Source organism: Pristiophorus japonicus, chromosome 5 (assembly GCF_044704955.1).
Source record: "Pristiophorus japonicus isolate sPriJap1 chromosome 5, sPriJap1.hap1, whole genome shotgun sequence".
Classification (NCBI taxonomy): domain Eukaryota; kingdom Metazoa; phylum Chordata; class Chondrichthyes; family Pristiophoridae; genus Pristiophorus; species Pristiophorus japonicus.
The window spans coordinates 235,347,382-235,359,642 of record NC_091981.1 but is presented as its reverse complement, the minus strand read 5'-3'; the positions used below and the strand labels follow the sequence as shown (position 1 = coordinate 235,359,642).

The window sequence follows — 12,261 nt, the reverse complement described above, 5'->3', positions numbered from 1 at the left end:
ATATTCATTAGTCCCGAACTTGGTGGAAGCTACGTTCCGCCCAAGTGCCGCCCAAAGGACTGCTGAGATATCTGACGGTACTTTGGGCAGGAGATTTGTGGAAAAGTCCGGGAAAGACCGCCCGGCGGCAAAAAAATGACTTACGCCATGAATCTTGGCAGCAGCAGGCGGGACCTCCCAATATCTCCAAAGTAGGGAGGGAACATATCAAATTTAAAATTTTCAAAACATAAAAAAAAAACACTAATACCTTCAGGGGACCTCTTTCACCTGAAGCGCTGGAAATAAAATAAAGAAAAGTTTACTGACCTATTTTTGCAGGTCTTCTCACTTACCGTTGAGGTTAGACCTGCCTCTATGCGGTGGTCTTTCGCCCTGCTGCAACAGACACCCGCCCAGACCAAATGGCACGGCAGGTGGGAGGACACTTATGTGAACTGCAAGCCAGCAGACGTCAGCTGGCAGTTCCCAGCGGTTTTCCCTCCCCGTCGGCAGGAGGCCTCCTTCAAACTCGCTCGGAGGGGAGACCGCCCAGAAAACTCGGCGGTAGTCGGTGGCAGTGGGCAGTGAGTCCACAATATTCGGCCCCATGACTTCCAGAAGGCATTTGACAAGGTGCCACATAAAAGGTTACTGCACAAAATAAAAGTTCACGGGGTTGGGGGTAATATATTAGCATGGATAGAGGATTGACTAACTAACGAAAAAGAGAGAGTCAGGATAAATGGTTCATTCTCTGGTTGGCAACCAGAAACTAGTGGGGTGCTACAGGGATCAGTTCTGGGACCCCAACTATTTACAATCTATATTAATGACTTGGAAGAAGGGACTGAGTGTAACGTAGCCAAGTTTGCTGATGATACAAAGATGGGAGGAAAAGCAATGTGTAAGGAGGACACAAAAAATCTGCAAAAGGACATAGACAGGCTATGTGAGTGGGCAAAAATTTGTCAGATGGAGTATAATGTTGGAAAGTGTGAGGTCATGCACTTTGGCAGAAAAAAATCGAAGAGCAAGTTATTATTTAAATGGAGAAAGATTACCAAGTGCTGCAGTACAACGGGACCTGGGGGTACTTGTGCATGAAACACATAAGGATAGTATGCTGGTACAGCAAGTGATCAGGAAGGCCAATGGAATCTTGGCCTTTATTGCAAAGGGGATCGAGTATAAAAGCAGGGAAGTCTTGCTACAGTTATACAGGGTACTGGTGAGGCCACACCTGGAATACTGTGTGCAGTTTTGGTTTCCATATTTACGAAAGGATATACTTGCTTTGGAGGCAGTTCAGAGAAGGTTCACTAGGTTGATTCCGGAGATGAGGGAGTTGACTTATGAGGAAAGGTTGAGTAGGTTGGGCCTCTTCTCATTGGAATTCAGAAGAATGAGAGGTGATCTTATCGAAACGTATAAGATTATGAGGGGGCTTGACAAGGTGGATGCAGAGAGAATGTTTCCACTGATGGGGGAGAATAGAACTAGAGGACATGATCTTAGAATAAGGGGCCGCCCATTTAAAACTGAGATGAGGAGAAATTTCTTCTCTGAAAGGGTTGTAAATCTGGGGAATTCACTGCCTCAGAGAGCTGTGGAAGCTGGGACATTGAATAAATAGACAGTTTCTTAAACGATAAGGGGAGAAGGGGTTATGGGGAGCGGGCAGGGAGGTGGAGCTGAGTCCATGATCAGATCAGCCATGATCTTATTGAATGGCGGAGGAGGCTTGAGAGGCTGTAAGGCCTACTCCTGTTTCTATTTCTTATGTTCTTATGACATTTTGTACCAATAAGTAATCAATCATATCTGATTAATCATAATAGAACCCTATACACATTCATAACAAAACTATTTTATTTCAGTTCCAAAACCAATACATTACTTTAACATTGAACTTATTTACTTCAACCACACTTCCATCTATGTGTTGCATCTAACATTGGATTAGTGTATTTGCTTGCACGATGAGAACAATGGTATAATGTGTACAGTACAAATGCTCACCTTTAATTTAGCATCAGGGTTCAGGATCATCTGAGCTAGATGAGCAATGGACCCTGCATCCACCACAGTTTGAGCCAGCTCTGGGGATTGTTTTGCGATATCACTGAGTGCAGAAGCTGCAATCCTTTTCAGTGGCACCTCTGGCTCCTGGATACAAAGAACTAGAAGAGGAACAGCTCCTGCATCCACTACCGCCTGCGACAATTCTGTGGGTCCAAGAAAAATAATTAAGTGAGTATGGATAGATGACCCTTGAGCCAGCCATTTTTCACCCTGACAGATACAGCACGAATAAAAAGGGGCACATCCCCATCTCTGCTGCATCTGCATTTCAAATCAGCCTGCCTGGCTTCATAGAGCATGTGGACTGATCCATAGCTAAAAGGACACAGGTCAAAGGATAGGCCCCATTTACATGTGGCATGTTTTAGGCAGATTGGGCTGAAATGGTTTGTTATTCTGTTAGAAAAGAGACAAACAGACCTCAGCTGTTTAAATTATGACCTTCCTGAATCTTCAATAAGCACATGTTTTACACATGGAATATAGCAAACAGAAGTGGCAAAATTAACTGCACTGTAATTTAGCACCATTAAAGCTTTTGAAAGATAACATAATATGGAAAAAAAAACCTTTTTGGATGAAATTGTGTAAATTGTATTCCATTTGTTTTTTTAAACCAAAACACCTTCCAGTCTTATATTAGTCAATCTGGCAATAAACAAACAAGCTGGACTGGTGCCAGACCATATTTTTGTGGCTAATATTTACAGTAGTTTTCTTTTTCATTCTTCAGTCTGTAAATCCACACAACTGCATTTCTCTACTCTTGCTTCCTTCCTCCTGCAACTTCAATTGTCCCTTTCTCATTATCCTACTAGGTGTTAAACATGAACTATCTTACACACGTTAAAATTATTAATACAAAGCCATAACCATCAAGTAATTACTGCTGCAAATGTGAGGTCACACAAACAGCTGCTGCTATTTTATGTAGGATTACAATTATACTATTTTAATTGTATTACAAAAGACTGAAGGCTACTAAAATAAATACTAGGTTTTTATTTCACACTACCTTCACGGAGGCAAGTTTTTCATCTTTATTTAACATGTGGATCACACAAACAGGTAAAGGCTATTTTGGAATAATTCTGTATGCGGCAGTGGGATTTGGTGTCAGGCACCACAGTCAAAGCAAGCTTTTTTAAGGGATTCGATTCCTTATGTTTCTTTTTTTATTTGAACTGATTTAGCAGAAAAAAAAGAGAAACAAAAATGTTCCAGCATTCCCACAAATTCAGATTTGAAGGATTTACACTTTCATATCTCATTCAATTTACTTACCTGCTTTGCAATCATATTTCATCTCCTTACAGTGTTAACAAAAAACAATGAGCTACACTAATAAAAAAATCCCTCTGAATCTCGAGTAAAAGGCTTTTGTTAGAGAAAGCTGCAGAAATCATTAAAAATATATAGAGGCACAGTTTCCACTCTATATTGAAATCTATTTGTGCCAGATTTGCTTAAAGTGTAAAAGAATTCCTTCAGATGTCTGGATACAATAATACAAATAAAAGTCTTGAGGGAGTCAGTTGACAACTGGAAAATGCAAACACTCTGCTCAATTTTCCCCGGTCATTTTTTGGCGCACGCTGTTTTTTCTGGCATATTTATTTTTTTCCAAGTTTCACCCTGCGATCTGCGCCAGCGTAACTGACTTAGTTACAATTTTTCTAGGCCAGTTTTATTTTATGTCATGTCTGCGTTGGTTTTTTCAATTGTTCGCAGTTTGGCCAATATTTTTTTCTCTTAGTTTGGCATATCTGGCCACTCCCGAAAAACCTTCTGGTGAGTTAAGAAAACCAGCGCACATTCACAAATCTGTGTTGAAAGATTTTAAATCGAAGATTTTGGAGGCAGTCAAGAACACTGTCAAAATCAATAATAATGTTCAACTTTATTTTACCTGTCAACGTAGAAGTGTAAATTTGGTGGAGTTCAGAATTTTTCTCATTTTTTTACTCACTCAAGCGAACGTCTTGAAGTAGGGCTGGAGGGTCGTCAGTTTGGCCGGCAGAATTGGCCTCGCGGACACAGCGGCTCAGGGTTCGGCTACAAAATAAGCCGTGGGGGGGGGGGGGCGGCGGAGGGGGAAGAAAAGAGAGAGCGAGGTGCCGATCGGAAGGCTTGGAGCCTGGGAGCCTGGGGAGAGGGAGGGAGAGGTCACAAACTACAATTATTAAAGGCAGGGGTCGGGGGGGGGGGGAAAGGAGAGGAGAGAGGTGCCGATTGGAAGGCTTGGAGCCTGGGGAGAGGAAGGGAGACAGAGAAGTCACAAGATTCAAGGGGGGGGGGGGGGGGAGAAGAGAGGAGAAGTCACAAGACCTTTGGGTGTCGTCCATCCATACCGACTTGGAGAAATACAACTGAAAACCTGTGCTGCCTGTTTTACAGCCGTTTTGAACTTCTTTCAAAGGTTAAATTTAAGTATGGGGGCAATACTGACAATGCCATACCTTGTGCGAGCCTTCTGCATCATGGTGCTATGTAGGAGACAATTGATTCGACTTCAGGAACATCAGAGCCGTCGGGTGCTGGGCAGGAGGCCTTACCCACCTCGGGTATATCGAGACAGGCGTTCATACCTCCACCTGAGTGATACAGACTGTGTCAGAAGGCTGTGTTTCTGCAAAGAAGTTGTAAGTGAGATCTGAGAGTTGGTCAAAGCAGACCTGCAACCTAGAAGCATCAGGAGGACTGCTTTGTCAGTTGAAGTGAAGGTTACAGCTGCACTTTCATTCTATGCCTCCGGATCCTTTCAAGCTACAACTGGAGCTGTGTGCGCCATCTCTCAACATGCAACACATGTCTCCATTTGCTAGGTCACGGCTGCACTGTACGCGCGTAGGAATGACTTCATAAAGTTCCCCATGACTGCCCAAGTAATCCATGACAAGGCTGTGGGCTTCTCCTGGATTGCTGACTTCCCAAAGGTACAGGGCTGCATTGATTGTACCCACATCGCCTTGCGAGCACCTGTGAAGGTTTCCGAGATTTACAGGAACAGAAAAGGCTTTCCACTCCATTAATGTGCACCTTGTGTATGACGACATGCATCATATCATGTCATTTGATGCAAGATACTCTGAGAGCACCTATGATGCATTCATCCTATGCGACAGCGTTATATCTGCCATGTTTCAGCAGCAGCTGCCAGAAGGGCAGAGCTGGCTACTGGGAGACAAACGGTAGGCCTCGCCACCTGGCTCACAATGCTCCTACATGTAATCAGGACGGAAGCTGACCGCGAATACAACATTGCGATGCGCAGCATCATTGAGAGGACCATCGGCGTATTGAAACAGTGTTTCCGATGCTTGGACCATTCCTGAGGCTACTTGCTGTACTCCCCTGAGATTGTCGGTCAGTTCACTGTTGTGTGCTGCATGCTGCATAACTTAGCCATCATGAGGCAGCAGCACCTGGTAGTGGAAGACCCACCTGTGGTGAGAGTGGCTGATGATAATGATGTGGAAGATGCAGGTGATCAGGAGGAGGAGGAGGAGGAGGAGGACGACGAGGATGAGGAAGCCACGCAAGTGCCAGAGGCCGGAGCACGACAGCAGAGGAGGGAGGGCCATCATGCTCCTTTTAACGATTGCTCGAGCCTTGCGCCAGCAGCTCATCCGTGAACGCTTTACTGATGCCTGAGGGCTCAGCGACAACTATTCCACATGGACATGTTTACTGTTTGGAGCTGTTCCGTAATGTTGTGTTGTGTTAATGGAACATGATTCAGGTTTAATGTAATGAAGCACTGACCACACTTGATCAGCTCCGCTGACTCCCAAAGCAAGCGCTCTACTCGGACACCTTCACGGCAAACGAGCCAAAGGTGGGCAGAGGAAATGTTACAAGGACACCTTGAAAGCCTCCTGGAAAAAGTGCAACATCCCCATGGACACCTGGGAGTCCCTGGACAAAGACTGCCCTAAGTGGAGGAAGTGCATCCGGGAGGGCGCCGAGCACCTCGAGTCTCATTGCTGAGTGCATGCAGAAATCAAGCACAGGCAGCGGAAAGAACATGCAGCAAACTTGTCCCACCCACCCCTTCCCTCATTGACTATCTGTCCCACCTGTGACAGGGACTGTGGTTCTCGTATCGGATTGTTCAGCCACCTAAGGACTCATTTTTAAGAGTGGAAGCAAGTTTTCCTTGATTCCGAGGGACTGCCTATGATGATGATGAAAATATATTTTATTCAAAATTTTACAATGTACTTAACTTTAATAAAATTATTCTTGTATCAAACTTTACTTTAATATCACACTTTAAGATCACTTAAGAACTTTAAGATCACTTAAAACTTGTAAATTTACATAACTTAGAAAAAAACTTTCAATTTGAGATCAGTTAGAACAATAACAATAATAACAACAGCAGCAAAGAAAGGCTGCACCCATCTCTCACTCCCTTATTCTAAGACCACCCACTGTGCTTGGTCTTGGACACACCACCACCCCTGCCCGCAGGTGGTGGCACAGTGTTTCTGGGCTTGATACCAAGCAAACCTCCTCCAAAGTCAGTACAACAATGGGAGCTTCATCCAGCTCCATCCCCTCCCCCTCACCCCCATGGATGGATTGGAATGAATTGGATGAATTGGATTCCGCTGCATGTTCTCCTCTTCAGGCTCGTCCGCGTCTGAATCTTCTTCTGCATCGTCAGAGTTGGCCTCAAGTTCTGCAAAATATAACAGAACAAATGGTTAGCAGCAGAGGAGGAGGCAGGATGGGTGGCATGAGTAGGCTCACACGTCGCAGGCCAGGCAGCAGGTTGATTTGAAGGGCCACGATGAATTGGCAGGACTTACCCTCTCTCTCGAGTATGGGCCCAGCTTGTGCAGTACTGATTTATTTTTTCCACGCAGGACCCATCAAAGCAGCGACCCTCTCTTCCAAGTGTGTCAGTGGGTGCAGATTTGCTGGACCTCCTCCTGTTCGAGTTCATTCCCTTTTATTATGTGCCACCTTCCTCTGCAAAGATGAAAATGCACCTTTTTAGAGGGTGTCTTTTTGCTGGGTGGGACATATACAGCTGGTCACATTTACAATTGCAATTCTATGGAATAAATGAAAATATTACTTACACTAACTACTTGACCAAGATCCTGCCATTTCTTTTTACACTGGCCTCCAGATCTCGTGGTTATCACCACTGTGCAGTAATCTTCTGCAACTTGGTTCCAGCATTTCATCATTTCTTTGGGTGGAACCTTTATGTGACCTCTGTTAGTGTCCAGCTCCTGCCATCTGTTCTCAACCACAGTAACTAGTGCCCCCACTTCTCCCTGTAAGAAATTCTTGGTCCTTGCACCGCGTTGCATCTTGTATTGCTGCAGCTGTGATCTTTAAAAATGGCCAATTGCCAAATCCGAGCTGTACTGAGCATGCCATTGGAACAATGTCAAAAACGTCACTTTTTTTTTTCCTGCACTTGCGCAGAAGGTGCAGCTTTATTTTTCGGCGCAGACAGCAGGTTCCACCCACCGAGGTGACTGGACACGCTGCACGGCGACAAATTCAAATTATACATCGGAGAAACTTTGGCAAAATATTTCTGGCGCATTTCTGGCCTAGAAAAACAGGTGTAACTCTGGCAATATGCCAGACAACGGGCTTGGGGAAAATTGAGCCCATAGTGTTGGCTTAGCTAGTGCCCCTCCCAGAAGGTTTCACCAGCAAAAGGTCTCATTTAAAAGTCATTCTTGCTTCCGGTTTACCTTTTATAAGAACATAAGAAATAGAAGCAGGAGTCGGCCATATGGCCCCTCGAGCCTGCTCTGCCATTTTAATATGATCATGGCTGATCCGATCGTGGACTCTTGTCCACTTCCCTGCCTGCTCCCCATAATCCCTTATTCCCTTTTCGGTAAAGAAACTGTCTATCTCTGTCTTAAATTTATTCAATGACCCAGCTTCCACTACTATCTGAAGCAGCGTGTTCCACAGATTCACGACCCTCTGAGAGAAGAAATTCCTCCTCATCTCAGTCCTAAATGAGTGGCTCCTTATTCTAAAATTATGCCCCCTAGTTCTAGTCTCCCCTATCATTGGAAACACCCTCTCTGCATCCATCTGATCAAGCCCCTTCAGAATCTTATACATTTTGATAAGATCACCTCTCAATCTTCTGAATTTTAATGAGTAGAGGCCCAACCTACTCAACCTTTCCTCATAAGTCAACCACCTCATCTCCAGAATCAACCTAGTGAACTGAACTGCCTCCAAAGCAAGTATATCCTTTCGTAAATATGGAAACCAAAACTGCATGCAGCATTCCAGGTGTGGTCTCACCAATGTATAGCTGTAGCAAGACTTCCTTGCTTTTATACTCCATCCCCTTTGCAATAAAGGCCAATATTCCATTGGTCTTCCTGATCACTTGCTGTACCTGCATATTAATCTTTTGTGTCTCATGCACAAGTACCCCCAGGTCCCGCTGTACTGCAGCACTTTGCAATTTTTTTCCATTTAAATAATAACTTGCTCTTTGATTTTTCTCTGCCAAAGTGGATAACCTTACATTTTCCCACATTATACTCCATCTGCCAAATTTTTGCCCACACATTAAGCCTGTCTATATCCCTTTGCAGATTTTTTGTGTCCTCCTCACAATTTGCTTTCCCACCCATCTTTGTATCGTCAGCAAACTTGGCTACATTACACTCGGTCCCTTCATCCAAGTCATTGATATAGATTGTAAATAGTTGAGGACCGATCCCTGTGGTATCCCACTAGTTACTGTTTGCCATTTATCCCGATTCTCTGTTTTCTATTAGTTAGCCAATCCTCTATCCATGCTAATATATTACCCCCAACCCAGTGAGCTTTTATCTTGTACAGTAACCTCTTATGTGGCCTTCTGGAAATTCAAATGCACCACATCCACTGGTTCTCCCTTATCTACCCTGCTCGTTACAATCTCAAAGAACTCCAGCAAATTTGTCAAACATGATTTCCCTTTCATGAATCCATGTTGACTCTGCTTGTTGAATCATGCTTTTCCAAATGTCCCGCTACTGCGTCCTTAATAATGGACTCCAGCATTTTCCCAACGACAGATGTTAGGCTAACTGGTCTATTGTTTCCTGCTTTTTGTCTGCCTCCTTTTTTAAATAGGAGTGTTACATTTGCAGTTTTCCAATCTGCTGGGACCTCCCCAGAATCCATGGAATTTAGGTAGATTTCAACCAATGCATCCACTATCTCTGCTGCCACTTCTCTTAAGACCCTAGGATGTAAGCCATTAGGTCCAGGGGACTTGTCCGCCTTTAGTCCCATTATTTTACCTAGTACTACTTCATTAGTGATAGTGATAGCATTAAGTTCCTCCCTCTCTATAGCCCCTTGATTGTCCACGATTGGAATGTTTTTAGTGTCTTCTACCGTGAAGACCGATACAAAATATTTATTCAACGTCTCTGCTATTTCCCTGTTCTCCATTATTAATTCCCCAGTCTCAACCTCCATGAGACCAACATTTACTTTAGCCACTCTTTTCCTTTTTATGTACCTGTAGAAACTCTTACTATCTGTTTTTATATTTCATGCTAGTTTACTTTCATAATCTATCTTCCCTCTTTTAATCATATTTAAGTTGTTCTCTGCTGGCTTAAAAAAATTTCCCAATCGCTGGCCTCCCACTAGTCTTGGCCACATTGTATTTGATACCATCCCTTATTTCTTTAATCAGCCACGGATGGTTATCCCTTCTCTTATAGCCTTCCTTCTCATTGGGATATATTTTTGTTGCGAGTTATGAAATATCTTCTTAAATGTCTGCCATTGTTCATCAACCGTCCTATACTTAATCTATTTTCCCAGTCTACTTTAGCCAACTCTAAAGTCTGCCCTCATTCGTTTGTAGTCCCCTTTATATAAGCTTAGGACACTGGTTTGAGAACCAACGTTCTCTCCCTCCAACTGAATGTGAAGTTCAACCATATTATGGTCACTGATTCCTAGAGGATCATTTACTGCGAGAACATTTATATATCCTGCCTCATTACTCAGTACTAGATCCAAGATAGCCAGCTCCTTGGTTGGTTCCGCAACGTACTGTTCAAGGAAACTATCCTGGAAACACTCTATGAGCTCCTCCTCAAGGCTACCCTGGCCAATTTGCTTTGTCCAATCAATATGAAGGTTCATATTGCGTTCCTTTTTTACAAGCCTCCATTATTTCTTGATTTATACTCCATCCAACCATGTAGCTACAGTTAGGGGGCCTATAGACTACGCCCACCAGCAGGTACAGCAAATAATCAGGAAGGCAATTGGAATGTTGGTCTTTATTGCAAGGGGGAATGGAGTATAAAAGCAGAGAAGTCCTGCTACAGCTGTACAGGGTACTGGTAAGGCCACACCTGGAGCACTGCATACAGTTTTGGTCTCCTTATTTAAGGAAGGATATATTTGCATTGGAGGCTGTTCAGAGAAGGTTCACTCGGTTGATTCCGGAGATGAGAGGGTTGACTTATGAAGATAGGTTGAGTAGATTGACCCTGTACACACTGGAGTTCAGAAGAATGAGAGGTAATCTTATCGAAACATGTAAGATAATGAAGGGGCTCGACAAGGTGGATGCAGAGAGGATATTTCCACTCATAGGGGAAACTAAAACTAGGGGACATAGGTCCCAAATTTGCCCAGGAGTTGCTCCGTTTTTTTGGGAGCAACTTGATTTTTCTGGAGTATCTTAAAAATCCCCATTCTGCACATTTAATTTGTACCAGTGTAAGTGAGCTAGTTAGGATTTTTTTTAGTTTAGTTTTTTTTTCCAAAAGGGGGCGTTACCAGCCACCTATGCCTGTTTTGGCCATTTAAACCAGTTTGGACAGCTAATAGTTGCTCCAAACTAACTTAGGCCAGCATATGTGGCCACAAACACCCTTGCGGAGAGTTAAGACATCAGCCAGAGATGCGGGGGAGGGGAGGGGAGGGGGCGGGGGAAAGGGAAGCGGCGAGGACCTTGCAAACCACTTAACACCTTTACAACAACATTCAAGAAGCATAAGAGCCATCAATAATAAATAAAATATAAATAAATAAAAAATAAAACTTAAGTCCTACCTTCATAACTCGGCCTGGGAAGTCAGCAGGCCTGCCGATGCGAGAGGCCACTCTATTGGGGATAGTTGCGGGTAGGTAGGATGCCCAGGCAGGAGAGAGAGCGCAGGTAACTGGCCATAGACAACACACAGCAGGCTAGGTTCACAGAACACGGAGGAGCAGGAGTCAACTCCGAAGGACTGGTGGACTTCTCTCTCAGAGGACTGCTGACTCTCTTCCCCCCACCCCAGATCAAAAACTCTTCTCCCCCCCCCCCAATCAAAATTCTCCTCCTCTCCACCCCACCTACCTCCCCCCATCAAAACTCTCCCCCACCCCCATCAAAACATTCCCCCCACCGATCAAAACACTCTTCCCACCCCCACCCACCCAATCAAAACTCCCCTCACTAAAAAGCACAACCATCAATAAATAAAAAATAAAACTCAAGTCCTACCTCGGTGCGGGAGGCCACTCGGCTGGGGATAGGTGCGGGACTCTCCCTGATGTGCAGCAGTCCTGCGCGCATCGTGACGCCACTCGGCCTGGGATAGGGGCGGGACATCGGGTCCCATACTGCAGAGGAGCGACTGTGCATGCGTGAAACCTCCAGTGCGCATGCGTTGAGCTGCCGTCACTCTTTTGAGCGCAGGGCCCTAGCCCCCCCCCCCCCCCACTGTAATTGCCACGCTGCGCCAAGCACAAGGACATTCGACAGAGCGGGGAGAATATGGCGATATTTTTTCGCCACTGTTTTGAGCGTGGAAAGTCGGCGCACCTCACGTAAGTGTGTCGAAAAAACCGGAGGGCCAAATCTGGGCTCATTGTCTCAGAATAAGGAGCCGCCCATTTAAAACTGAGATGAGAAGACATTTTTTCTCTCAGAGGGTTGTAAATCAATGGAATTGTCTGTCCCAGAGAGCTATGGAGGCTGGGTCATTGAAACTATTTAAGGCGGAGGCAGACAGATTTTTGAACGATAAGGGAGTAAAGGGTCATGGGGAGCAGGCAGGGAAGTGGAGCTGAGTCCATGATCAGATCAGCCATGACCTTATTGAATGGCGGAGCAGGCTTGAAGGGCCAAATGGCATACTCCTGCTCCTATTTCTGATGTTCTTGTGTTCCTTGGATAAGTTACTG

General features: G+C 44.6%; 1 protein-coding gene across 3 annotated transcripts in view; it reads right to left on the bottom strand.

Annotated features, from left to right (window-relative positions):
- Window positions 1-12,261, bottom strand: part of spag6 (sperm associated antigen 6) — a 237,255-nt gene that overhangs the window by 54,240 nt on the left and 170,754 nt on the right. For all 3 annotated transcript variants that reach the window (XM_070880078.1, XM_070880080.1, XM_070880079.1), the window contains exon 5: window positions 2,002-2,207. In XM_070880078.1, coding sequence (XP_070736179.1) covers window positions 2,002-2,207 — 206 coding nt within the window. The remainder of the gene's footprint in view (window positions 1-2,001; window positions 2,208-12,261) is intronic.